The following is a 26,847-nucleotide window of genomic DNA, read 5'->3' as shown; positions in this document are numbered from 1 at the left end:
ACGTTTTGGGTTGTCATCTCACTAGTGATCCACTATATGAGTGAATATGGACCAACCCATGGCAAATCGAACGCCATATATCCCAACAAAACCAAATTCTTCTCGCAGAAACCTTTAATCCGGTATATGTTCTAGGTACGTGTACCTGATTCCACTATAATCTTCAAACACATGTTCCAGTACATCTCTTGAAGTACTTCTTAACATCTGATGTTACTAGGTGAAACTCTTTTGCACAATTTGGAACAAATTTACTCTTATAATATCAGAGTAGGATACCCAATATTGCATTCTCGGCTTAGCTACATCGGAACAACGCTTGGATGTATGCTCAGGATTTGGCTTGTCATCTTCTGTGTTATTCACCGACCTTGATGTGTTATATACCATAGGAAACCATATATAAACACCATAATTTGTTGTAGGCTGATTATTGATCTACTTGTGGACAATCATACAGAATAGTTCTTGACAACTCACTCACTTTTGTATGCATATAAGAGGTTCACAGTATAATGCTCGAGTCCATTTCAGAACTTTAAATGAAATGGACCTATGTGTTACATATTCAAGATGGCAACCATAAAGCTGTGCAAAAAAACATGATCATAATGTAAAAGTTATTTATTTCAGCAAATATACAAATCAATTTCTTGGACGCAGGCTTGATATTTTGACAAATTTTGCCATTTCAAGTTGAGTTTCAGATTCTTTAGTACAGCTACTAGTTAAGGTGAATTTGAAGGGGGCACCAACGAAGGTAAAAGACCAATTCACTTACGAACATTTTATTCATACATAACTTAGCTACTTGAGTTTCCAATTTACAGAAAATGTCCAAATGCGAATCGTCCAAATCGTATATGAATGGCTTGAAATGAACAGGGACCATGCATTCACAGAAATAAATGATATTCCAATTACATACTTAAGATTCTCTTACAGAATACCCAAGTTAATATATATGGAAATGTCCCACCTTGTAACAATGTCATCACCGTGATTATGTGTCTTTTGAGGTTGAACTGTTGCAACTGAGACCAACATCTTATACAACCGGGAACAACTGGAAGACAGCTTTGACATCTCAACCTAAATGGAAATGTATCCCCAGTTATCAAGAGCCAGTGTGCATCATACACGTGCCTGGCTTGAAGTATGGCCCACTACAACGACTGAGCAAAGCCAAAGATCCTGATGAGAAGATGGAAAAGCTGAAGGAGAGATCAAGTGTAGAAGGATTGCAGAACCTCTAGAAACGCCAAATCAAATGAAAGTGTCATGTACAAGCCTGCCGGCAGTTCTGGAAGAAACCCATGGCTATCACAGAGAATATTATCAGCGTTTTACAATGAACCTTGACCGTTTGAAACAACCTGAAATTGAATCTTTGGAACTAGCTGGCCACCCATTTCAGCGTCCATCCTATGAGCCCGTTATCTTCCAACCTGACTGCATCTTTTGTACTTCGTATTCATGAAAGAAATTCAAGTCGAAAGGAAGCTGGACAACAGAAGGCCTCACAAACTTCAGTTGGGATGGATGGCAGCATGTCATCAAAGTAGCTCAACGTCAAAACGATGAGCCTCTCCTGCTGCGGATCAGAGGGAAGGACCTATTTACCTGTGAAGCAAAATATCACAAGTCGTGCCGAACTGGTTACATACAGATTCCTGAGAAATGGCGGAGCTCTCAACCGTAGGAACAACTTAGACAGCATCAAACAGAAGAGGCACACAAGAAAGCCATGACATCACTGTCGGAAGTTATCAACAGCAAGAAACAGAAAGAGAGACTACAGGAGTACAAAGTTAAAGAAGAAAAGTGCAAGCGTGTCAGTCGAACGTAATTGGTAGGCGTTTCGTACGGCTGAGTCAACATCAATCTGTTGAATGATTGGAAATGTCCCATGTGACAAAATACCAATTTTTCTTGGTAGGGCTCGTAGTTCTTAATTTTCTTTTTTAACTTGGTACTCCTATAGTCTGGGTTTGGGTGTGCAGTGTCCTGAAGACTATCGGTATACACCTTTAGTAGATCTTCTTCTCTTTCAGTATCTTGCTGTTGATAACTTCCGACACTGATATCATGGCTTTCTTGTGTGCCTCTTCTATTAATAATATTAATAAAAGTGACAAATGCGCTTACGAATTGCGCAGCACAAGTCGCGAACTAGTCTAGGTTTCTGCTATATCATCCGGGTACTTACGGGGAAAGGCAACAACCAGTCCCGGGGAATTGCCTTAGATCAGTGCCCCTTTAATTTGGGCACCCTACGGTGGATATTGAGCAGGAATAACATGAACTATTTTATATGCTTAAAACCTATCACATCCGTTTAATCTAACATGTGGACATGTCCTTTATGGGAGGGTGTAATGTAAAGTTATATTCTGGCCATATTTTCAAGTGGCCTTTATGTTAGCCTATGACAGAGTTATCTCCCTTTGTTCCACACAATATCTTGCTGTTGATAACTTCCGACACTGATGTCATGGCTTTCTTGTGTGCCTCTTCTGTTTGATACTGTCTAAGTTGTTCCTATGGTTGAGAGCTCCGCCATTTCTCAGGAATCTGTATGTAACCAGTTCGGCACGACTTGTGATATTTTGCTTCACAGGTAAATAGGTCCTTCCCTCTGATCCGCAGCAGGAGAGGCTCATTGTTTTGACATTAGGCTACTTCGATGACATGCTGCCATCCATCCCAACTGAAGTTTGTGAGGCCTTCTGTTGTCCAGCTTCCTTTCGACTTGAATTTCTTTCATGAATAGGGCGGTCGGGTAGCCTAGTGGTTAAAGCGTTCACTCGTCACGCCGAAGACCCGGGTTCGATTCCCGACATGGGTACAATGTGAAGCCCATTTCTGGTGACCCCAGCCGTGATATTTCTGGAATATTGCTAAAAGCGGCGTAAAACCAAACTCACTCACTCTTTCATGAATACGAAGTACAAAAGATGCAGTCAGGTTGGAAGATAACGGGCTCATAGGATGGACGCTGAAATGGGTGGCCAGCTAGTTCCAAAGATTCAATTTCAGGTTGTTTCAAACGGTCAAGGTTCATTGTAAAACGCTGATAATATTCTCTGTGATAGTCATGGGTTTCTTCCAGAACTGCCGGCAGGCTTGTACATGACACTTCCATTTCATTGGGCGTTTCTAGAGGTTCTGCCATCCTTCTACGCTTGATCTCTCCTTCAGCTTTTCCATCTTCTCATCAGGATCTTTGGCTTTGCTCAGTCGTTGTAGTGGGCCATACTTCAAGCCAGGTACATGTATGATGCACACTGGCTCTGGATCACTGGGGATACATTTCCATTTAGGTTGAGATGTCAAAGCTGTCTTCGAGTTGTTTCTGGTTGTATAAGATGTTGGTCTCAGTCACAACAGTTCAACCTCAAAAGACACATAATCACGGGGATGACATTGTTACAAGGTGGGGCATTTCCATATATATTAACTTGGGTATTCTGTAAGAGAATCTTAAGTATGTAATTGGAATATCATTTATTTCTGTGAATGCATGGTCCCTGTTCATTTCAAGCCATTCATATACGATTTGGACGATTCGCATTTGGACATTTTCTGTAAATTGGAAACTCAAGTAGCTAAGTTATGTATGAATTAAATGTTACCTCAACTAGTAGCTGTACTAAAGAATCTGAAACTCAACTTGAAATGGCAAAATTTGTCAAAATATCAAGCCTGCGTCCAAGAAATTGATTTGTATATTTGCTGAAATAAATAACATTTACATTATGATCAGGTTTTTTTGCACAGCTTTATGGTTGCCATCTTGAATATGTAACACATAGGTCCATTTCATTCAAAGTTCTGAAATGGATTCGAGCATTATACTGTGAACCTCTTATATGCATACAAAAGTGAGTGATATCAGAGTTGTCAAGAAGTATTCTGTATGATTGTCCACAAGTAGATCAATAATCAGCCTACATCAAGATTATAGTGGAATCAGGCACACGTACCTAGAACATATACCGGATTAAAGGTTTCTGCGAGAAGAATTTGGTTTTGTTGGGATATATGACGTTCGATTTGCCATGGGTTGGTCCATATTCACTCAATACCAATTATTGATACCTCATTGGAGAGGTACTTATATATGGCTTCCAGTGGTATATCACACTTTGGATCACTAGTGAGATGACAACCCAAATTACATTAAGTAATACGTTACCACTGTTATACCGAGGCTGTTGCTCTTTTAGCGAAATCTTCCACAGAGATCTCAATCACCTCATGCAGCACGTGCGTAGCCACCTAGCTGCCATGTGACACCCTTCACTCTTGTCTCTTCGCTTGCCATAGCAAGACGTGTAAATCGACTGCTCTACTGCGTTCTACGGTTTTCCGCCTCCTGCCTATACTTGGTGATATTTATTACTGTTTCTTAGTCCTAAGTAAACTGTAAATTACGGGGCGTTCGTTATACTGCACTTAGAAAATTTCCCCGCCTTTTTTCGCTACTAACGGGGTGTGGCATCGGCACTTTGTCTCTTCCGTCCACCTTTAGTGGTATATCATGGGGTGTTTTTTGCATCACCTATTAATATATATATATATATATATATATATATTATATTTATTTTATGTATTCGCTATTATACGTTTGTGAATATGTTTGGTGTGTGTGTTGTAACCATCTTTTGTTTTTTGTTCAAAGAACAATGTCTGACATGGAGATGGATCCTTTGTCCAGCACCCCGGTTACTTCTGTTAACAGGCGCTGTGGCGCCTGTCAGAAGTTTTTGTCTTCTCGGGATCCTCACGATCGTTGCCCGCAGTGCAGGGTCCCTTGCGAGGACACCCGGTGCACCCTGTGCAAGGTTCTGGGGCCGGAGGATTTTGCGCTTTACAGGCGATACGTGCGCTCTGCTATCACCCCTGAGGTGGCCGGTTCGTCCGGTCGGGCGCCCATTGCAGGCACTACCTCCACGGCGGCGGCGGATCCCTTGGCGGCCCTTGGGCTGTCTGGGGATTCCGTCGCGGCTTTGTTATCTCAACTGGTGGACTCCAAACTGGCGGCCTTATCTCAGGATAAGGCCCTGGTTGTTCCGTCCCCGGCCCCTTCGGTGGCTGCGGGTTCGGACGCGGGGTCCACGGGTACGGCGGCGGCTACCTTAGTCACCGGTCCTTCCCCCGAGCCAATACTCCCGTTATCGACTAAGGACCATGTGGCTATGGTGTATGACCTCTTTGAGGACATGCCACGGCCCCAGCCAGTACCCCGGGGAATCTGCGGCTCTGTGGGTTCTTCCGAGGTTTTCGACGAGTCTGCCGACAAGGCTTTTCCCCGAGGCGGGGTCCCACCGCGGAGGCCCATGTGGAGAGGTTCGGTGTCCGTGCCCCACCTGCTGCTACAGTCACTCAAGCAACTTTACAGCAAATGGACACCCTCTCTCGACACTCCATGCTCGCTATGTCACATGGCAACACCTACTTGGTGGCAGCGGCCAGTCTGGCCGAAGGTTCCCCCACGGACTGAGACCAGCGCATTTATAACTGTTTAATCGGTTTGAATGCAACCCTTGAGTACGTTGCCGGGGCTTCGGCCTTTCTTTCCGGCACGTGCCATTTCTTGAGGCGGCAAGCGTACCTTGACGCCTCTGGGTTGGACGCCGCCAACCAAGAGGTGTTACTTTCGCAGCCTTGGTCTGCGCAGACATTGTTAAATAATCGGATCCCTGGTGTTCTAAAAGAACAGCAGTCTGCTTCGTCTGCCGCGGCTTCGCGGCATACGTTGGATCTGGTTTGGTCTCTGCACAGACGCCTGGGTGGTGCCCCTAAACGGAGTGCCCCTCAGGATGCTGCGGCCGGGAAGTCCAAGGGGTCGGTGTCTTCTTCCTCCGGGGGAAGAAGGGACACTGGGGGAAGCCTAAGCCGTCTCGGGACGGTAAGGGCTCCTCCAAATGACTCTCACTTGCAAGGTTCGTGTGCCAACAGCGCCAGCTTCGGTTGGCACGTCTACGAACCTGAGTCATTCAGCCCTGGACAGTTGCGCCTGCCGCAGCCTGTCAGGCCTCCCTTTCCTTCCCCTGTCGGAGCCAGACTCCAGACTTATTGGGAGAATTGGGAACAAGTGTTCGACGACCCGTGGGTGGTCAACACGATCCGGTATGGCTATCGGCTAGATCTCAAAGCGGATCCGCTGCTCACCGTCGCCCCGTTGCCATCAGCAGGTTGGTGGAGAAGAGGGCGCTATGGGAGTTAGCGTTCCCAAGAAGGACAGTGCCGAACTCAGAATGATTCACAATCTGAAATCGTTAAACGAGTTTTACCTGCACAAGCCGCCCAAATTCAGAATGTTGACCTTGGCGGACCTGAAAGCTCTGATCATGCCAGCCGACTGGCTCCCTTCGATCGACCTGAAGGATGCTTATCTGCATGTTCCGATTCACTCGGACCATCACAAGTATTTCAGGTTTGTCTTTCAAGGCAGGCACTACGAGTGGGTTGTACTCCCATTCGGCTTTCGTCCGCTCCCTGGCTGTTCACCCGGTTAACCACCCCCATAGTGGGGTTCCTCCACAGGAGGGGTGTCAGGTACTTCGCGTACCTGGACGACTCGCAAGTGGCCAATCGAATGACGGCCACCCTGTCACGTCAACTCGATTTCGCACTTCGGCTCTTGGAGCAATTGGGGTGGATTGTCAATCTCCCCAAGAGCGAGAACTTGAAGTTCATCGGAGGTCGGTTCGACACGGTGACCCATCGCCTCTTTGTCCCCCCAGACCGGTGGCACAAGATTCAGGAGATGATTGCCAAAGTCTTAGCGGTGCAACAGACTGTTCACTTTTGGGAACAGCTGTAAGGGCTACTTGTGTCAGCCCAGGACTGCACTGATCGGGGTCATCTCCAACTCCGCCCGCTGCAACGGTTTCTAATCCAGTTGTTAGCACAGGAGGAGAACAGTGCGTCCGTTGCCCTCCCAGATCGGCACCGACTGCATCTGGAGTGAGGGCGGGCCCTTGCAACGTCTTATCAGGAGTCTCTATGCGGCCCTTCCGGGCCACGTTGAACCTGTATACAGACGCCTCTCTAGTGGGTTGGGGCGCCCATCTAGAGGGGAAGGGGAGCTCGGGGCTGTGGTGCGTAGACGAACTAGGTCTTCACATCAATTGCCTCGAGTTCAAGGCAGTGATAAACGCAGTCAATCACTGGAAGCATCGTCTCGTCGACGCCTGGCTCATGCTGGCGACCGACAACACGACGGTAGTGTCCTATGTGAACAAACTGGGGGGAACCCACAGTCACTCGCTACTCGATCTCACGTTTGAGTTTTACGCTCTGGTGGACAGTGTCCTGTGCCAGGTACGCGCCCATCACATCCCAGGTGTGTGGAACGTACTGGCCGACACTCTATCGAGGCCTCACGATCCGAGCCCCACAGTGGATGCTCAACCCAGTAGTGTGCTGTGCGAACGTTTGGGTCGTCCGATGGTCGACCTGTTCGCAACCAGGTTCAACAATCAACTCCCGTTGTTTGTATCACCAGTACGGGACCCGAGGGCCATCGATCACAATGCTCTCGCGTTAGACTGGAAGGGCATGGACGCTTATGCTTACCCGCCGACGGCGTTAATACCACTCATTCTAAACGGCTCCGAGGAGTTCGCTGATGAATGTTACTGATCGTGCCCATGTGGCCGAAGAGATCGTGGTACCCCGACTTGCTGGCCCAGATCACGCAGTCGCCACTTCCATTGCCTGTGAGACCGGATCTCCTGATCCACCCTCACACCCGTCAGCTTCATCCAAACGCAGGGCAGTTCAATCTGCACGCATGGATGTTGTCACCGAGCGTCTGAGGAGTAAAGGTTTTTCTCGTTGGGCATCTCGGGCATTCATTAGTATGCATCGTGATTCTACCCAGAAGGTGTATAATGCACGTTGGGCTATTTTCACGAGGTGGTGTTGTAAACATCTGTGCAGGATATTGCTCGTTTCATGTCTCACTTACGAGAGACCCGGAAACTCTCCGGGGGTTCCATTGCCAACCATGTCTCGTCCGTTGCTACGGTACGGGACGTTGCTATGGGTACCAGTCTCTCAAAAGAGCTGGTGATTCGGGGTATTATCAAGGGTTTCAAGCAGCAAGATCTTACAAAGAGCCGCCTTCGGGCACCGGCCTGGGATCTCTCCTTAGTGTTGAAATCACTTACGGAGGCTCCGTATGAACCCTTGAGTAGTGCTTCGTTCTGGCATGTGACTTAGAAAACAGCATTTCTCCTCTCCTTTGCCACGGCGGCACGTGTGTCTGTGATTCACGCACTCGATGTCACCAAAGTACGATTCGATAGGGGCGACGAAGGAGCGGTCCGCCTGGAGCTGCTCATGGGCTTCGTCGCTAAGAATCAGAAATTTGGCCAAACTGAGAGAGAATTCACTGTAAGATCACTCAAAGAAATCTTTCATCCTGCTGATACCGAGGACAGATCGCTGTGTCCGGTTAGGGCCCTTAAGTATTATCTTAAGGCTTCGAATAAACGCAGACAAGGGCGTGACCGTCTGTTCATATCATGTAACCCTAATCGGACTGCTGACATAACTCGCGACTCAATTGCGTTATGGCTTCGTTCTGTCATCAATCTGATGACCGGTCTCGGGGGTTACCGGTTGCGGGGTCAAACCCGCACGAGATTAGGGCGCTAGCGGCAACATTTGCCCTACACTCCAATATATCTGTTCACAGAATATTGCGGGGTTGTTACTGGCGTTCTGACTCGGTTTTTGCCAATCATTACCTCAGAAAGGTGAGTGCGGCTTTCTGTGTGTTTCTTTATTTTGATTTGACAATTATTAACTTAATTGTCTGTCACGCGCCTATTACATACCCTCAAGTAGGCTTGTTCTTGGGATATACGGAATTATATATGAAATTAATTTCCCTCTTTTCGACTGTTTAACCTGATCTAAGATTTAGCTCACACGGATACTGTGTTCTCATCCGCTGCGGCGATGAAATACCTATCCAGTGGGGCCGTTTGGAGTCACCAATCGTTTGGCAATAACGATTAAGCCTCACGGTATGCTTTGGTATCCCTATATGGAAACGCCAAGCTGGGAGCATGCGCATGGAGTGCTTCCGCCTTGTTGTATACTTCCGCTGGTCAGAAGGAACACGAGCAGTCAGGTTTCGGGTTGTAGGTGCTCCCCACCACCTACTGTGGTAGTCAGCCTCGCTATAACAGTGGTAACGTATTACTTAATGTAATTTGTAGAATTTTCCTATTCGGAATATTCTATAAGTAATACTTTACCACTGGGCTGCGGCTGCCCATCCGTCCCCCGAGCACTTGCTCTCGCAAGAGACAAGAGGGAAGGGTGTCACATGGCAGCTAGGTGGCTAAGCACGTGAATGAGATCTCTGGAAGATTTCGCTATAAGAGCAGTTGTGGGGAACAACAGCCTCGGTATAACAGTGGTAACGTATTACTTATAGAATATTCTGAATAGGAAAATTCTACAAAATGTAATGATACCCCCAAGTGATATACGGCAAAACAGGGCGAAAACGCGATATAGGGTACCATACTTTGAAGGGCTGTAACAACAAGTTCGTCCCAACTTTTTTCTTGTTAACATTCAAAATCATGTTAAGTATGTTTATGGGCTTTAAAAAAAATTAGTGGGGTTTGGATGTTGGGGGGGTGCTCGTTGGTCATACCTAGCCCACAGCCTATTAGTGACCACCTTCATCCAACATTTACGACAGCAGATGGGACATGCTCTGTCGGTAGAGAGGAAGAAGTAGATGATTGGGAAATGATGTAACTATACCCAGGGTGGCTGACTTCTTACTAAATCTGCGGCAGGATAATAAGTTTCGTCATGGCACCATAGAGGGATAAAGATCAGCCTTTGCCTCAGTGCTTCATTAGATGGTTTGACTGAAGGAAATCACCTTCAGTTCTTAACAGACTGACGAGATTCTTCCTGGAAGATGTTTGAACTCCATGTGCCTTCTTGAAGTGAATTGATGGTATTGTCTGTGGTATTGTCTGCTCTGCTTCACGAACCATATGAACCAATAGCTTGGACATCCCTGCTTCCGATATCCAGAAAGACAGCTTTCCTTCTAGCTATGCCCACTGCAGTTAGAGTGTCATAGACTCATGCACTCGACTTTGCTGGACTCACTTATGCAGAAGATTAGAGCCCTATCTCTATTGAGGGGGACGGGTAGCCTAGTCATCAAAGGTTTTGCAGTTCGCTGTACAGAGTTGCATCCCTTGGGAATCACTTGGGAATGCCAGAAACCTCAGGATCATGGGTTTTAATTTTGGTTCACCTGATTATGTTTGTCAGCACCATACCTGTACCCATGAGTTTCAACAAAGTTGTAAACGTCAGAGGCCTGCATGACATCAGGCTTTCCTGCCACAGTATGCTGAAATGCCGTGATGTTACTGGAATACTGTTAACAGTGGTGTAAAACCCAACTCATTTCAACTGTCTCTGTCATATTATAGCCAAGAAGCAGTCTGCGTCTCTAGGACCGACATGTATTCCATCCTGCTCTAAGCAAAAATGTACGAGGGGTGTTCATTAAAGATTTCCCCTAAACCACTTAGGGTAATCATATTTGGTTGAAATTTCATATGTGTAATGATACATGTATCTATGGGTTATGTCTGAATTTGCAGCACCGAACTATTAATCTTACCACTTTTACAGGTGTTATGATCGAGTAGGGTGTGACAATGGAGCCAGTAGAATACCGAGCAGTGATTAGGTTTTTATATTTGAAAGGTCGCACACCAAAAGAAACTTTCGATGAAATGAAAGCAACTTATGGGGAAGATGCCCCATCATATGACGTTGTTAAACACTGGCATCGCCAGTTCAAGTGTGGTCGGACATCTGTGGAAACAGCTGCCATTCCTGGTCGCCCCCATTCAGCCATTGATGAGGACACTATCCATCAAGTGGAGACTGCCATTTTGGCAGACCGACGTATAACTATTCGCCAGTTAGCACAAGATGTCAAGATCAGTGTAGGGTCTGTGGAAAAAATCATCCATGACAATTTGAACATGCATAAGGTGCCTGCACGATGGATTCCCAGGTTGCTCACACCTTTCCAAAAGCAGGAGCGAGTCAATTGCTCAAAGGATCTTTTGGACATGTGCCAAAAAAAACAGGCAAACTTTTTTGACAGACTTATCACACAGGATGAAACATGGGTCCATCACTATGATCCTGAGACTAAAGTTCAGTCGATGCAATGAAAGCATGTGGAGTCACCACCCCCAAAGAAGGCACGTGTCCAACCCTCTGCAGGCAAGGTCATGCTCACGGTGTTTTGGGACCAGCACGGAGTAGTGATGATGGATTTCTTGCCAAAGGGTACCACAATTACAGGAGCTTATTATGCTTCACTGCTGCGGAAATTGCGGGACGCTATCAAGCTTAAGAGGCGTGGCATGCTGACCAAGGGTGTCCGTCTCCTGCAAGACAATGCTCAAGGACACAACTCTCATGTTGCCCAGACAGAAGCGCGGTCCTGTGGCTATGAAATCCTTCCACATCCTCCTTACTCTCCTGACCTTGCACCATCTGACTTCCACCTCTTTCCAACCATGAAGTCATTTTTGAAGGGAAAACGTTTCACAGATGATGAAACACTGATTTCTGAAGTCAAGTCCTGGTTTGAGACGCAAAATGAGGGCTTTTACAAGCGAGGTCTCCATAGTTGCATAAAACTATGGGAGAAGTGTGAAACTCTTGGAGAAAGACTAATACCTATGCCAAGTTTCATTCCACTAGGTCCATCAGAAGTGGGTCAGGGGAAATCTTTAATGAACACCCCTCGCAGATCATCCTGATGTACGCCTTTACCAACCTGGGCACCTGGTTTTATGAGCAACTTGTCATGGCTGGTATTGTAACAGACAACCTTCCAATAATGGGTGTTCTGTAAGTTATATCAGTTATATATATATATCGATGGACGTATGCTCCAATCGATTAGTCATCATGCCTAACATTATTTTGACAAATAATCAGTACAATTTGGCTGCATATATCAATTTTTTCTATAAAGCAGAGGTGAATGATATGGACTTAACTGATGAGGATGGATGGTACCAGACTCTTTCCTTGAAACTGTTATTTGATAGAAGCATTGTAAACAGTTGGAAGATTAAATTTGCCTTTTCATCTTAGACTTCAGTTGAGAATTGAATGACAAGCAATTTAGAGCTAGTACTTTAAGTAATTTTATGTTTTCACATTTTATGCATAAAAACTTGAGAAAATCCTTTAGGGGATATGACAGAATGCTAGAATTTCATCATACACAGTTTCTTATTTACAGATTTGAGGCTCTTGTGGAACGTGAATGGATTCAGGCAGGGCATCCTTTTCGCAGTCGTTGTTCCAAGTCGGCATATGCCATAACCAAGCAGCGCCAGGAGTCTCCCATTTTTCTTCTCTTTTTAGACAGTGTGTGGCAGGTAAGTAGTCACTGGCAGTCTTTACATGATCAACTCATGTGCAAGGTGTAAAAATGTTTAGACAGATACAAATTAACACTTCATGAAAGAATAAAATGTGAACAAAAAGTAGACCTGGAGCTTTTATTTTGACAATAAATAATACAAAAGAGTTTTGCAGTTGTTTTTATTGAAAACTTAACACATTTTGCTGAAAATATATGCAAGATTATAATATGCAGATCTGCTGTTGTTTCTATGAAAACAAGCATGGCCCCAACTGATGACACCTGTGAAAATTGATGGCAAAATTACTGGAAGGGTTCAGGATATAATTAGACCTTTGGACACATTCTACATATTGGTGGTGAAAACAAAGTTGGGAGAAATGCAAGTACATTGGTACTGAATTCCTATGCTACCAGAAACTGTGTCAATGGCCCCGTCCTCCAAATCACCAATTTGTCATGATTTCGATCTGTCTCGAGTGCTTCCACACGAACTATTTCGACAAGATGATATTGAATTAGACACTGACAAATGAGAATTTATTGGATATGATTTGGAAGAAGGAAATTGATGATATGTCAAAAGAATTGAAAACGGGAACACGGACAAGAAGACAAAATACACATTACATGTAAATTATTTTTTTTAATGACACCAGATCTATTGAAACTATCCCTCCAGTAGAATAAAACCAAGTTCTGTCAAGATTTATACATGAATACAAGGAAGCCAAGCGGGGATGAATATGAATTCTCCTCTTTGCGGGGATTTTGGTTGAGTATTGGTCGCCACTTAAGACGACTCAGGTAAGGTGTTTATGTCAGTATTAAAACATGGAAAATGGGAAGGTAAGGGGAACCTACTGAAAGCTGCTGAAGCTGTGACACAAAGTGAAATAAATAAACTTTGGGAAACTGGTTAACTTGGTGAGGGGATCCCTGACTCCATTCTCAGCACTTTGTGGTGGAATAACAACCTTCATTCTGTCCATCCTCATGGAACTATAAATTAGGGGAATGTTGCACTGAAGACAGATCATGATGGTCAAGCATATCTGGAATACTAAAATACTTGAGACTAAAACATAAACAGGTTGCAATCCAAAAATTGCTTATGGCATATGATTTGCATCCAATGACCCATACCAATGTCCCAATGCAATACGAAATACAAAACCTTACGCCCAACAAATTTCTCTTCTGCTGAACAGCCCTTCTATTTGGCTCACAGTAAGGGAGTTCCTCGACGTGGTAAGGGTTGGTTCAAGTGTCAGCCGGTGGGAAGAAAAATAAACTTGGAATCATGATAAACATGGTCCAGCATGCGAATTTGTCCACTGACCCACATTTGACTGACCATAGTGCGTGTAAGGACACTTCAAACACTCAACAGTAACATCGCACCTACACACATTATGCTCATGTCTGGACACAAAAATGTTCCACTCCATGGCTGTGGTATCTTGGGCAGTACATCGGCAATTCTGTCCATGATCCAGATTCCCATGCTGTTAAGTTATAGACCTAATTCGGATTCACATGAAAACACTCAAAGCACAGTTGGAATGAAATCTAATTTCGAAGTTGTCAGCACTGTTTGTTTATGAGGCAAAAACAATAAGTAAACTATTTCGCGTAAAGAACTTTTTAACACATTGCAGTTTGCTCACTTAATTGGTCATGCATAGTTATATCATTGCTTTGCTTTAACATGCACTATTTCGCAGCCCTTTGGTCACAGTCATTTTTTCTGGCAAGTTTAGCAGCAAATCATTTACAAATTTCCCCGTACTCTGGTAGCATTATGAACCATGGTCGTTCCCATACACAGGGAAGGACAAGGAAAACTGCATCACCATCTTCACCAGACCAGGAGATCGTCTCGGATGACTGTGCAATTGAGAAATCAGAGGTCACAGAGACACTGGCTTTGTCCTATGTCAGGAAACTTACCGCCCCAGGAGGACTGAACAACTCCATTCATGAGGAAAATGCTGGGAAAATTGGATATCCAGCTGGTGAGTTCACTCCCATGCAAAGAGATGCTATGTATCATCAAAGCTGTGAGGGTTACTTGTGCCCACGAACTTTCGCATCTGTCAACAACGACTACAGTTCAGGGAGTTCTGTCTGGTCGTCAGGACTATCATCAAACAACATGTGCTAATGTTGTGCCTGCGACCATGTCAACATCCAGGACTGTTAAAGATGGCGGTGCCCAGTTAATGCAAGTTAGCATCAGATGACTTCAACAGGAAGTAGCAGCGCTGGCAGTAGCCTTGTTGGTTCATCATCTCAACTCAGGCCAACCACCCCAACAGTATTGACGATGTTTCCGGAAGGCGACTCCCCTGTTTCCGTCTTGCATCTCATGATATTCCTAGGGTGGTCACCGCAGCTGAAACCACAAGACAACAAATCCAGGAGGGTAGCTACATTAATCTGGCGCTCCTTTTAAACGACCCTCATCAGGACAATAATGACTTTTGGTTGCTGACGTGGACGGGAATGAAATTAGATTTAAGGACTCATAGTTAACGTGGTGACTTTGCTCCCTGATTATCAATGAGTTTCATGTTGCATTTGGCAGATACATGTTGATTTTCTGTGAGCGGGACCCAGACAGTAGGGTGAAAATGCAAGCCAATATTGCTGAAACGTCTTCCACATATGGAGGCGCTGTGTTTCATGATTATCACCAGGCATTCACATCCAGAGCAGCCACTCATTGATATTCACTTGAATGTCTCCATCATGGCTGGACGGAGAGTGTCTGTATGTACCATATGTTCCAGTGCACTTCATAGTGTAGACAGCTGCCCACGTCGTCAAATCAGTTCAGACAGGTGAGGATGTAGGTCAGACAGGAATACACATGGTCGCCCAGTCGTGCACCATGGAGGTCAGGAAATTTGCAATTGCTTTTATGGTGACCAAGGCTGTTCACGGCCTCAATGCCTGTTCATGCATGTGTGTCTAGTGTGTAGGGCTCGTCATGCTCAATTGGAGTGCAAGGGCAAGCCTCCAAACAAAGGCAAATGGCTCTTCGGGAAGCTGTGGTGATGACCTTAAACCTTGTACCACCGCCTATTAATGTTAAAGCTTTGTCACAACTGCTACAGGAATTTTTTTGTAGACACTCTTGTGGGAGATTCAAGTTTGGACTTATGACAAGAATTGATACTGTTCCGTCTAAAACGGTGGTGTGCAACAACAAGACGGCAAGAGACGATCCAGAGGGTGTCAGTGTATTTGCTCAAAGCTGAGTGCATTAAACATTATGTCATTGGGCCTTTCAACATCTCACAGTTTATAACTTTCAGATGTCATATGTTAAACTGGACTGTGCAGTTGACATTCAGCAATCAGGTGAGAACTCTTGGATATGTAAATTTGACATTGAGGATTCCTTTAGGCAAGTACCCATTCATCAATCACTGTGGCATTTACATGGTGTGCAGTGGGATAATGAGATGTACTTTTTCACACGTTTAGTCCTCAGGTGTAGATCCTGCCCTAAGATATTTGACTACTTGTCCACAGCCTTCTGCTGGATTGCTGAGAATGTGTATGGGGTGGAGCACATATTGCATTTGTTGGATGATTTTCTGACCTTTGATGGATCCGACAGCGATGGCTACAGAACTATGACAACTATGTGCAAGGTGTTTGACAGTTTAGGAGTCGCTTTGTCTCAAAAGAAAACCTTAGGCCCAACACACTGTTTGAAATATTTGGACCTAATCCTAGACTCTACATTGACACTTCCTTGCAGCTTACAATTTATGTTGGGAGCATCATCTGTATCCAGTTGTAACAGAATAGGTGCTGATCAATTTCATGAACTATTGTTATTCCTCCCTGCAGGGCATATATTACTATCGAGAACTTCTTTGCTGGGATCTGTTTCTTCCACATAAGGGCAGGTGGCAGCAAACTCACCCGACAAGACAACGAGTGCCTATCCAATGGGCATCCTAACCAAGCTGTGGGAGTCCCTACATGAGGGTTGTTTTTCTCATTTTGTAGACAGCCTGATGCAGGCCGTAGTAGTACCAGTCTTCTTCGGCTTCCTTCGATGTGGGAAATTCACGGTTAGGACCAGTTTTGACTGTGACAACAACCTGTGATGATAATGTGTTCATTCAACTCACTCTCAGGTCTTCAAAAAACCGACCCATACCCGAAGGGAGTCAGGATAGTTATTTTGACAATGATTACTTTAAACCTGTACAGGCTGTCTTACTATTTACATCTTAGGGACAAAGTTAATTGTTTACAGCCAGCCTTGTTTGTGACGCCCAAGGGCTATCCTCTCACAAAGAAATTCTTCTTACAGAAACTTCCTAGTTAAACATGTTCGGTTATAGGAGTAAAAATTTCAATGGCCATTCTTTTCGTATCGGGGCAACTACCACAACTACTACAGCAGCCGCTAATGTTGTAGATGATAATCTCATCCAGACATTGGGTCCATGGTCCTCTACGGTATACACACAGTACATTCATACCTCTTAAGCTACTTTAGCTCGCTATGTGCAATCTTTAACTCTTTTACCTTTCGGTTGTCACTTGCCAATTGCAAATTAGCCTGCCAAATTTAAATTGATCTTGAAGCCTCATTTGGGGTAAGCTTAATGTTGTTATCTTGCCACCTAAAAGCCTTTATTCAATTACATTGTATATTTTGACTTTTACCCTGTGTACTTATTTGACTTAGTACTATAACATGTAGTTATGCATACTATGCATATTATGTCACTTTAATATGTAGTCTACCTCTCACATGCATTTGAGGTGTAACTGCTGGCCTGTACAACCCCTTCAGCCTCCCTCCATTATAAATCTGCGTTGCACACCCTAATGTGCCACTCCAGTTTTTAGGTGCAATATTTTATTATCCCCTGCCACGAAGTGGAAAGGGGATATTGGAATGGGTGCCGTCCGTCCGTCTTTCTGTCCTTCTGTCCGTCACATTTCAAGGAGAACACAAAAACCATGAGAGATATCTTAACCAAACTTGGCACATAGATAGGTCTAGTGGCAAACTGGTGCCTTTTGATAGTTTGGGTTTTTAAAAAAAAGATTTTTTGCGTTTCCATGGCACCGACTTTGACTTAGATTGAAAATGGCAGTAGTCCTCGTTTCCGGAGCAGATCTTGAAAACCATACAATATTGCTTCACCAAATTTGGCACATAATGTCATCTCTCAGCATTGAATACATTTCCCTTCTTGTTGGAAAGATTCTGCATTGCTTGTGTGTATGTTCCTCCCAAAGTGTCATGGACATGATTGTCGCATTCACTTACTAACTTCATGCTGAAACTTCAGGATCTCTCCAAGCAACTGTGATCTGAGTGAAAAACTGAAACTTCATGACTCAACTCATTCACTCTCCAACTCACTGTCTTGGAGCTATACAAGACTTGTTGTTTACTGATCATGCCAGTGCCGTAGCATCCCAGACTCCAGTCTACTACTCAGATCATCAGATGATTGGTGCTGTACTTCTCAGTATCATCATGGTGACCCCTGCTCTCATTGATCTCTCAGTAAAGTAGGAACTCCCTTATGTCTCTGATTATTGTTTAAGTAGTAACACAACTCATCACAAATACAGTTACGTATTCAACAACAGTAATATCTTTTTTAGTGCTGCAATTAGGCTATTTACAAAAAGGTCCAGTGAACATAGTTCACAGGAGCTAATGCATTGCACACAACTGGAGATGTAATATTGGCGGGGGATATGAGTATTTCATGCTTGTTTTCACTGCTTTATTATGTCATCTGTCATTAAGTAAAGGAGGCTTCGCCCTTCACTTGCTTTTTTCTTTTCATTTGATGGGCCAGTAATGGGCTGCTCATTGGCCTGGTTTGCTGATCTCACTTCTGCCTTATTTGCTATAATTATATCCGTATTCACTGCCATATAAATGTCTGTACCTTGTTGATATTTCCATTTATATGCAGTCTACCTATCACAAGCATTTGGGGTGCAACAGCCGGCATGTAGGACTGCTTACAGCTCAGTCCATGATAGATGTAGGCGTTGCATCCCCAATTTGCCATACTTAATAAATCATTCACCATGCACTTCTTTTACAATGCACTTTGCTTCCGATGTTAGAGAATTCAAAAAATGAAGTTTTGGGGCATTGTCCAAAGTTTGAAAAGGATGGGTAATTAATAGGGAACAAAACTCATTCCCCTTTCGTATCAACTTTAGGTCCCTCATGAAATAAGTTTGGTTTGGTACTTTCTACAGCTTGGAACATACAAACCTATTCCTGATGATGGTCCCAACAATGGCCTCACTAACACTGCTGGTAGAATCCTGATCAGTGTTAATATCTCTCTGGGCGCAATGCTTTCTAAAGTGTGTTGTGTGGCTTTGCTTCGGACATGGTCTCAAAGTCTTATTTTCAACTTTTCCACATTTTGAATGATCAAATGTAGACATGTTTCTCATTGATTTCACCTGTTTGTTTGTTCAGATATGGCAGCAGTTTCCTTGTTCCTTTGAATTCAACGAGAACTTTCTGGTGTTACTTTTTCAACATGCATACAGTTCTCAATACGGTAAGAAAATCATCAATGTTCTCTCTTAACACTTTGTATCTCAAATCAACCAAAGACACCTAAACATGCTGAAGGTCATATCTGGTGTAGTGTTTACCGTAATGCATTGTGAGATTTAATCTAAACTGCTGATGAATGCAGAAAGGGAATGAATTATTTAGGCATCACTACTAAGATCTTTCAGTGTTTTTAGAGTGACTCGATGACTATCTTTAAGAGCTTTAACAATAAAATACACTTACAGACGTCTAAGAATATTAAGGACCATATTTATTCAGTCAAATTGCTGTAATAAGCCACTAGCCCTAATTCAGTTTGTATCAGTGTAGAGAGCTCTGTTCTGAGGAGCTTGTTTACAGTCGTTGATTCACTACATGATTTGAAATCCTTTGAGTTTGCAGTTTCTTGAAGGCTGGCTGTACTGATATAAGAGCAAGATGTGGGCAGTTAAAGGCCTCCTTATGTGACTTTATGTAATAGTTAAGGTGGTGTTTGTTGAAAGATTTTGGGCAAGAATTTATTTACTTTATTTCAAAGGTTTTTGGCCATAATGGTGATAAATCCACATTGCGACCCATTACTATTGTGAGGGACAGAGGGGCGCTCTCGTCCTTACTGTTAGAGTGTGTTGTGCCATTTTCAGATTGTATCTTCTGCTAACTATTAGAGGGTATTGGTGGAGTTACTGGTGAACCACTCCATTCAGTTGATTTGCAGTCAGATTTCGCTATGGGGTTTGGTGAAAGTTGGTGTCAGAAAACTCTCCCAGTTCCAGGTGTTGACTTGCTTCTAGGTAATGATTTGGTAGGGTCCAGGCTTTTGGCTGATCCATTTGTTAGCATTGAGCCAATCATTTCAGAAAGTACCGAATCTTTTAATGCTCTCAATGCTACATGTCAAAAACTTTCAGTAGTTTATTTACCTCAAAAAGAAAACATTGTGAGTTAAGAAAGTATCATATTTTCTTGAGTATAGTGTACACTTTTTTCCAAAAAAACACAGCTGTGTAGAAGGGTGTGTGCATTATACACGCCATAATGAGTTTGATGTTTTTCCCCCCAACGCTGACATTACCGTAAGTACATAACATCGGAAATACCATGTCAACAAATCCGTACTGAAGTAGGCAAATTAATCGTTAAAGACCAAATTTCTTGGCACACAACTACCAGAAACAGCCATTGTTGACCTTTGGCACTTCACCTTGAGCGGCTTGCAGTCCGATATTTTCTTTATAATTTTATCATTTCTACATTCGATCATAATGTTTAGTTACCTGATGAAAAAAATAAACCCACTCAAGTTTCTAATTTCTAAAAATTAGTACCTTTCTGTATAATTAATTATAAACAAAAACAATCTGAATTGTAACATCATTGATTGGATGAAAGTTGTACGATCATAGTAAACAAACAACTCCACATGCATCGTGATCCTGTAATACTATTACAATCCATTTTATATATCCAAATTAATTTTCTAGAATTATTTACACAGATGTATAAGTCTTTGTAAAAAATCACAATTTTATCGAGTTTGCAAATGATTTTGTGATTTTGTGATTTCAATTTGTTTAGTTACTAAGTCAACAAACACTGCAAATAATGACAAATATTGGATGATACACAAAATCTGAACTGATATATATTCCAGGTAAACCATTCAATAGTAAAATAATGCAGTTTACGAAAAATAATAAAAATAATTACAATTTTATCTGTCATTTCTGACAAAGGCGATGAGCATACCATATGTCACACATCGAGGCAAAATTTTGTAAGCTGTCATCAAGAAAATTCTGAAATACAGTATATAGTTTAAATAAAGAATCTGTTCTCTAAATCACATTCGATGAATAACATTCACATCGCCTGAACACACCAACTTATGGCTATGACTGCACGTGAAATGTGAGGGTTGTGAACAAATATAAGGCGGTAGCGCGCATCAATTAGTGAGGTTGGTGAGAGTTCGTTAGAGAGATGGTTAGAGAGATGGCGTTAGACATCGTTAAGACCAAGGATTAACCAACACATAAGCATACAGTAACTGTTAGAATTAGCATTAGTTCTAGATATTTAGTTTCTTTCATTTGATATTTATTCATCTTTCCTTAACATTATAACAGGTAATCACATTTAGTTCCTTACAGATCTTCATAGTTTTTAATAGGTTATCACGTTTAGTTCCTTGTTTCATTTTAAAAAGGTAAGTCATACAAATTTAAGATTAGTTTTCATTTAAGTTAAACCATGCTTCAAAAATATTCAGTTCCACTGTGCAACATTTGGTAGCAGAGCATGGTTTCTCGGGTTAGAATATTTTAGTTTTTGTATTAGCCTTTCGTTAGTTTAGTTTGCTTTAGGTATAGCTAATTGTTACATGCAAGCAGTATGTCGCAGTTAGGGTCTGCGAGTAAGGTGGAAATAGAAAAGGATACTTCATAAGAAGTAGCGCTGAAACAGTACACTTCTGAACTTGAGCTAAAGATAGTTTGTGCAGTAACAACACAAGAAGGAGTAAATGGAATATATTTATTAATTTATATGATATTTGGCAAAAATATGGAGGCAGACTCGGTTGCATTTAAAGGTAGGGTAGTATAGGACCATAGCCTGAGGTGCGTTGTCGTGGGGTCGAAGACCCGGACTATCTCGTGGGATTTGATGCCCTGGGGTCGTGGACCCGGACTATCCCAGCTATGTGCCCTGTACTACTTGGGGGATAATTAGTTCACTCCACGTAAGTGTTGCCATGGGGTGAAGTATAAATGCCAAAATGAGGTTGTGAGCAACCGAGAGCCCCTAAGTTAAAAAATAGTGTAATAAAGGAGAAGACATTTGTAAGGTAACTGGAATGAATTTGAAATATACAGGAAAAGAAGTAAAGCTGTACTGTAAGGCACTGTATCTCCTGAGAAGATGTCAAAATTGTCAAATGTCACAAAATAACCACATGTCTATAACACATTGAAAGACAGCATATGTGTGTATAATTAGTCAAATGTCTGTACACACTGTACCATAGAATGGTTCGGCCAAGTGTTTTAGGTCCCATGAATATGTTGAAGCAAAACACTCAGGACTATGACACCATGCTATGGATATGGAAATGTCAACTTAACACATGTAGAACATAGGTAATAAAAATAGGTACAGTCCAATTATTGTCTGAACACACTGTACTGTAGAATGGTACAGCCACATGCAACTAGTCCGTAATAGAACACACTGGGTCACGGTAAATAGGTATTATGCATTGTCCTGGGCTGAAGATTGCATCTCACACACACCGCTAACTGCACATTGCTTGCTTGGCATGATGGACCACGAGATCTGGCGTATGTATATACCTAGTGAAACAGTCTGACTTCCATCTGCCGAGGGTCTTGATCAGGTGGTCTTCAATGCGGGATTGGGCCGCTGTAGTTGCAGCTCCAATGCGGAAGGAATGACCTGAATACTTATCGGGACACAGGCCTGCTCGGCGAAGGGTGATGTTGAGCCAAGACAGGAAAACAGTTCATGTAATTGGAATGAATGCACCGTCAACGAAAAGGGGGTCATGTATACTCGCCATACATTGACATCTGATAGTGACGAGATGTTTCAGACATACAAATGGACACAACCACTTGGAGGTAGCATATAGGGAAATAGTCACTCCTTGACGGAACGGATCTGTCTTGGAAGCTTTTAGCATGAAATTGCAGCACTGTTTAAAGTTGTCAAATATAATGTCCTTAATACACAGATTAATGTTCGAGTCAAACGCACCATTGCAAGTAAATTCGCCACATCTGAGGAAACCAAAGAAGGCTGTAATACACATTGTTTCCATTACCATGACATTGTAGGGTCCGAGGATGCCGGACCGTAAACGCTCGACGATTGTACAGAGCACATCATACGTAATTGGTAGTCTAGTTCTCCTGTTAGGTGATTTCAGTCGTTTGTATCCTCTTAATAAGGTTTATAGTCTATTGAGAGATCCAAGGTTGATGTGATCAAATAAAGTTTGGATACCAGCTTCCAGGAACGTGAAACTTATTCCGGCGAGATAGGTTTTGATGGTACTATGGGTGAGCTGTAGATTTCCGAAACAATATGCCAGGAAATATTATAGGAGGCCTTCGTTAACTGGTGGAAAGTTGGCAGTATTCACTAGTCCCACAAAGAGACCAAATTTTATGAGGAAACTCACATAACACTGAAATCCTGTTAGGCCACATCACTTGAGAGCTGGGAGGGCACTTGGTTGCTTGTAGATCCGCTGTTGGTGCCAAGGAACGGAATTTCTTTATCTGAAAGCGGGAAAGAGCGTCAGCAATGTCATTTGTTTTCCCAGGTACGTGTTTAGCTCTAACAATAAAGTTAACTTATGCGGAGTGCCAAGTAAGTGTGCGCATTAATGACATTATATGTGGGCATTTAGAACGTCCCTTAGTAATCACATACACAGTAGTCTGATTGTCACACAGGAAGAGAATGCATTTAGTTTTCCATTGATGACCCCATAAGACTGTTGCTGCGACAATGGGGTATAACTCCAGAAAAGCTATAGAGCGAGTCTGCTTGGGTCCTTGCAAAATATCCACAGTCCATGGCTCAGCAAACCAGGATCCATTGAAGAAGGCACCAACACCCACTGATGCAGCAGCATCAGTGTATAGTTGAAGATCTGGGGCTGCCGTGACGTGATCCTCGTGGAAAAAAGAAATGCCATTCCACTGCCGTAGAAACGTTTCCCACATGGTGAGGTCTATGCGACACTGTTGAGACAATGTGATCCGATAGTGTAGTTTCTTGACCGACGTTGACAGTAGGATCAAGTAGGAAACAAATGATAATGCGGCACGCATATTGTAAGTGACCCAGGAGGGATAACAGTTCTTGTTTGGTACACTTTTTTCTCGTAGAGAAAGACAATAGCATATCACTAATTCTGTGGAGTTTATCTGAGGGAAGGAGAGCTAACATGGAAACCGAATCTAACACAATACCCAGGTATTCAATGCGTGTCAAGGGACCTACTGTCTTGTGGGCTGCTAGCGGAAAGTCCAGCCTCTTGAAAACCTGCAGAAGTGTGTCCATGGTGATTTGAGCAGGGTAAGTTGGTGAATCCACGGTCAAGAAGTCATCAAGTAAGTGTAGCATGAAAGACACATCGTAGTTGGTGGTGAAAATCCAAACAAGTGCTTGAGATAGTGTATCGAAGATGGCAGGACTAGACCGGCATCCAAATGCCAACCTTTTGTAGAAATAATAGGATTCATTCCATTTGAAGCAAAATATCGCCAGAAGTTAGGATGCACTGGGATCTGTTTAAACTCATCAGTAATATCAGCCTTGCACATGCTAGCACCTTGACCTTGACAGTCTTAATTCTTGTAATAGCCTGATCGATTGTGACGTATGTAAGGGAGCAGGACTCTTTGTCAATGAGCTGATTGATGCTTGGTGTCTCGTCCTTGTCGTGAGGGGCTGACAGGTCCAGAATTTAACGTTTCTTTTTGCTGTATTTCCCCATGGCCAAGCCAAGAGGGTTCACTCGGTAAGGGCTGAAAGGAGGCTCCTTGTACGGACCAACAACATAACCCTGAGTGAGTTCTTGTTGAATGAGTTCGGACACTGCCAAAACATCGTATCTAGCACTTAGGTTGTTAGGACATTCTAGGGAAGTAACAGGCACTGGAGTGACCAAAGGAACAAAACCTGTATACAATCCATTGATCAAATATTGCACAAAGTTTCGGGATGTAGGGAAAGTTCATTCTCCAGTCCAGGCACATTTATTGGTGTGTTGATGGCACCATCTGAGGAGAGTCATTGTTTCTTGTCGTTCTTCTTTCCCCGAAGGTTTGGGCACTCGTGCTTGCCGTGGCGTTTATCCTGACAAGTTAGGCAGGCATGGACATAATAGCAATTTGACCTTTGACACCCCTGGTCATTAAAGTTATTGCACAGTTCTTTTCCTTGGATTCTGATTCTTTGTCGACCTCTGGCGTCAGTTGACGAAGAGGAGAAATTCTGTTGGAAGTCCTGCTGGCTGTATTGGTGATGGCGCTGATTTGTGTTGGTGGGACTACTTGCTACACTTGGGCACATGTCTGTGGCATGCGTCACACTGTGGCATACAGCACAAGCTCTGGCTTTAAGACCAGACGTACACAGACTCCATAAATCAGAATCTTTCACCATAGTGTTTTGCTAAGTACATCATATTTCTTTGATGATTGTCTAAGTCGTCTGACCTCTCTTGATTACCTGCACAAAAGATCCGTTTACATATGACAAACGCATCTAGGAATTCGGGCAGAGCGTGTGACTTGTTAAGCCTGTGATCATCCTTCAGTTGGAATGTCTGTCCGTTGAATTCGGCAGTTCGGTATTCCCCTGATGTTTGGTTAGGAAGAAGAAGTAGTGCTAAGTTCACATATTTACCTGCTTGAATGCGTTTCTCGATGGCTGGTGCGACAGTGTCAATATGCAGCAAAGAGTTAAATGACACTGGCTGTCGAACTGTTGCAGGCTGCATGGTGTTGTCTTGACGTGTGGCATCACATTGTTTATCCTTGACGACAGTATGAACAAGGTCTTTTAATTCCTGTAACTCTGCCAGATCAACGGAAGAAGAAGATGGCGGAAGCTGCTCAGTGCCCATGAATGAATTGCTGTCAGTGAGTGTGGTGTCGTGAAAATCAAAAATTCTGATAGCATCAGAATTTCCAGCTGATAATGTTGCTAATTCATCGGGACTGACGTTCCTTGGGTGTAAAGGAACGTGGGCTGGGGACTGAGCCAATGTTGAAGCGAGAGATAAACTGTCGGATGACGTCACGGTACTCCATGGCTGCCTGGATCTGGGTCATGACCTCTCTCGTGTCGCACTCTGATTTTCTGTATAGAGCTGCATCAACGTCCTCCTACTCCAAGATGCTGGAATACGAAATCCCATGTCCGATAAAGACACCCGTAGTTGCGTGGCTGTCAAATACGGGTTGGAAGTCTGCGTTCCGTAGACCAAGTCAACATTGACCTTTCCACTTTCGACGACATTGTTAGGAGGAATCGATATATGAGGATTAGAATGTGTATTCCGTCTTGTAGTCATGGAAGAACGTTTCCTTGACATCTTCGCTTTGAGATCGATACGCGAGTGTCATGGATGGCTTGAAATTAGATCGATGGAGCCGGGATTCAAAGTGACATAATGAGAGTTAAAAACAATGGCGACAGGACAAAGTTGAACAAGGCAGAGGTCATGTGATCAATTCTTTAAATAGCAAAACAGGCCGATGAGCATGCGCATGCGTAATACTGTGTAAGTAGGTAAATAAGTTGTAACTACTAAAAGTTGAAAAAGGGGTACTGGAAACAGGATTGTGATAATTATAAATGATAAGAAATAAGAGTGCATGGATGGATAAGTGATAGCTGTTATTAGCTGCACAAACAAAAATATATAATTTACATCTAAACTGAAGCATCAGAAAATTATTACAAAGTCAGCTTTGACAAAATCAAAGAACAAATTGTTGAATTTAGTTGAACTTGAGATCTACACCAGATCATAAGACAATTAGGAGTCTAATTGATCAGGTAAGTTTTCTGCAAAGCAAGGCTATAGGTCTCATAGTGGAATTACTTGAAGCTTACAACTGGGTTGGCGACCTAGAGAAAGTTCAGAAAACTAGTGAGGAGATAGAAACTGTTGAAGATGAAATTGAACTTGCCCTTTATAAGGCTGAAGCATTTCTTAAGAACAGATCACATGATGGTAGTTTGGACGCAAAAA

General features: G+C 43.2%; 1 protein-coding gene across 1 annotated transcript in view; it reads left to right on the top strand.

Moving 5' to 3' along the window:
• The window catches only part of LOC124136473 (myotubularin-related protein 9-like), a 225,149-nt gene that overhangs the window by 151,553 nt on the left and 46,749 nt on the right, over positions 1 to 26,847 (top strand). The window contains exons 10-11 of the mRNA XM_046502392.2: positions 12,341 to 12,479; positions 18,966 to 19,050. Coding sequence (XP_046358348.1) covers positions 12,341 to 12,479; positions 18,966 to 19,050 — 224 coding nt within the window. The remainder of the gene's footprint in view (positions 1 to 12,340; positions 12,480 to 18,965; positions 19,051 to 26,847) is intronic.

The sequence above is a fragment of the Haliotis rufescens genome, unplaced genomic scaffold (assembly GCF_023055435.1).
Source record: "Haliotis rufescens isolate VD_foot unplaced genomic scaffold, xgHalRufe1.0.p SCAF_1, whole genome shotgun sequence".
NCBI classification, from domain to species: Eukaryota; Metazoa; Mollusca; class Gastropoda; order Lepetellida; family Haliotidae; genus Haliotis; species Haliotis rufescens.
Note: the sequence above shows the minus strand (reverse complement) of the source record. Positions and strands in the feature narration are given on the sequence as shown.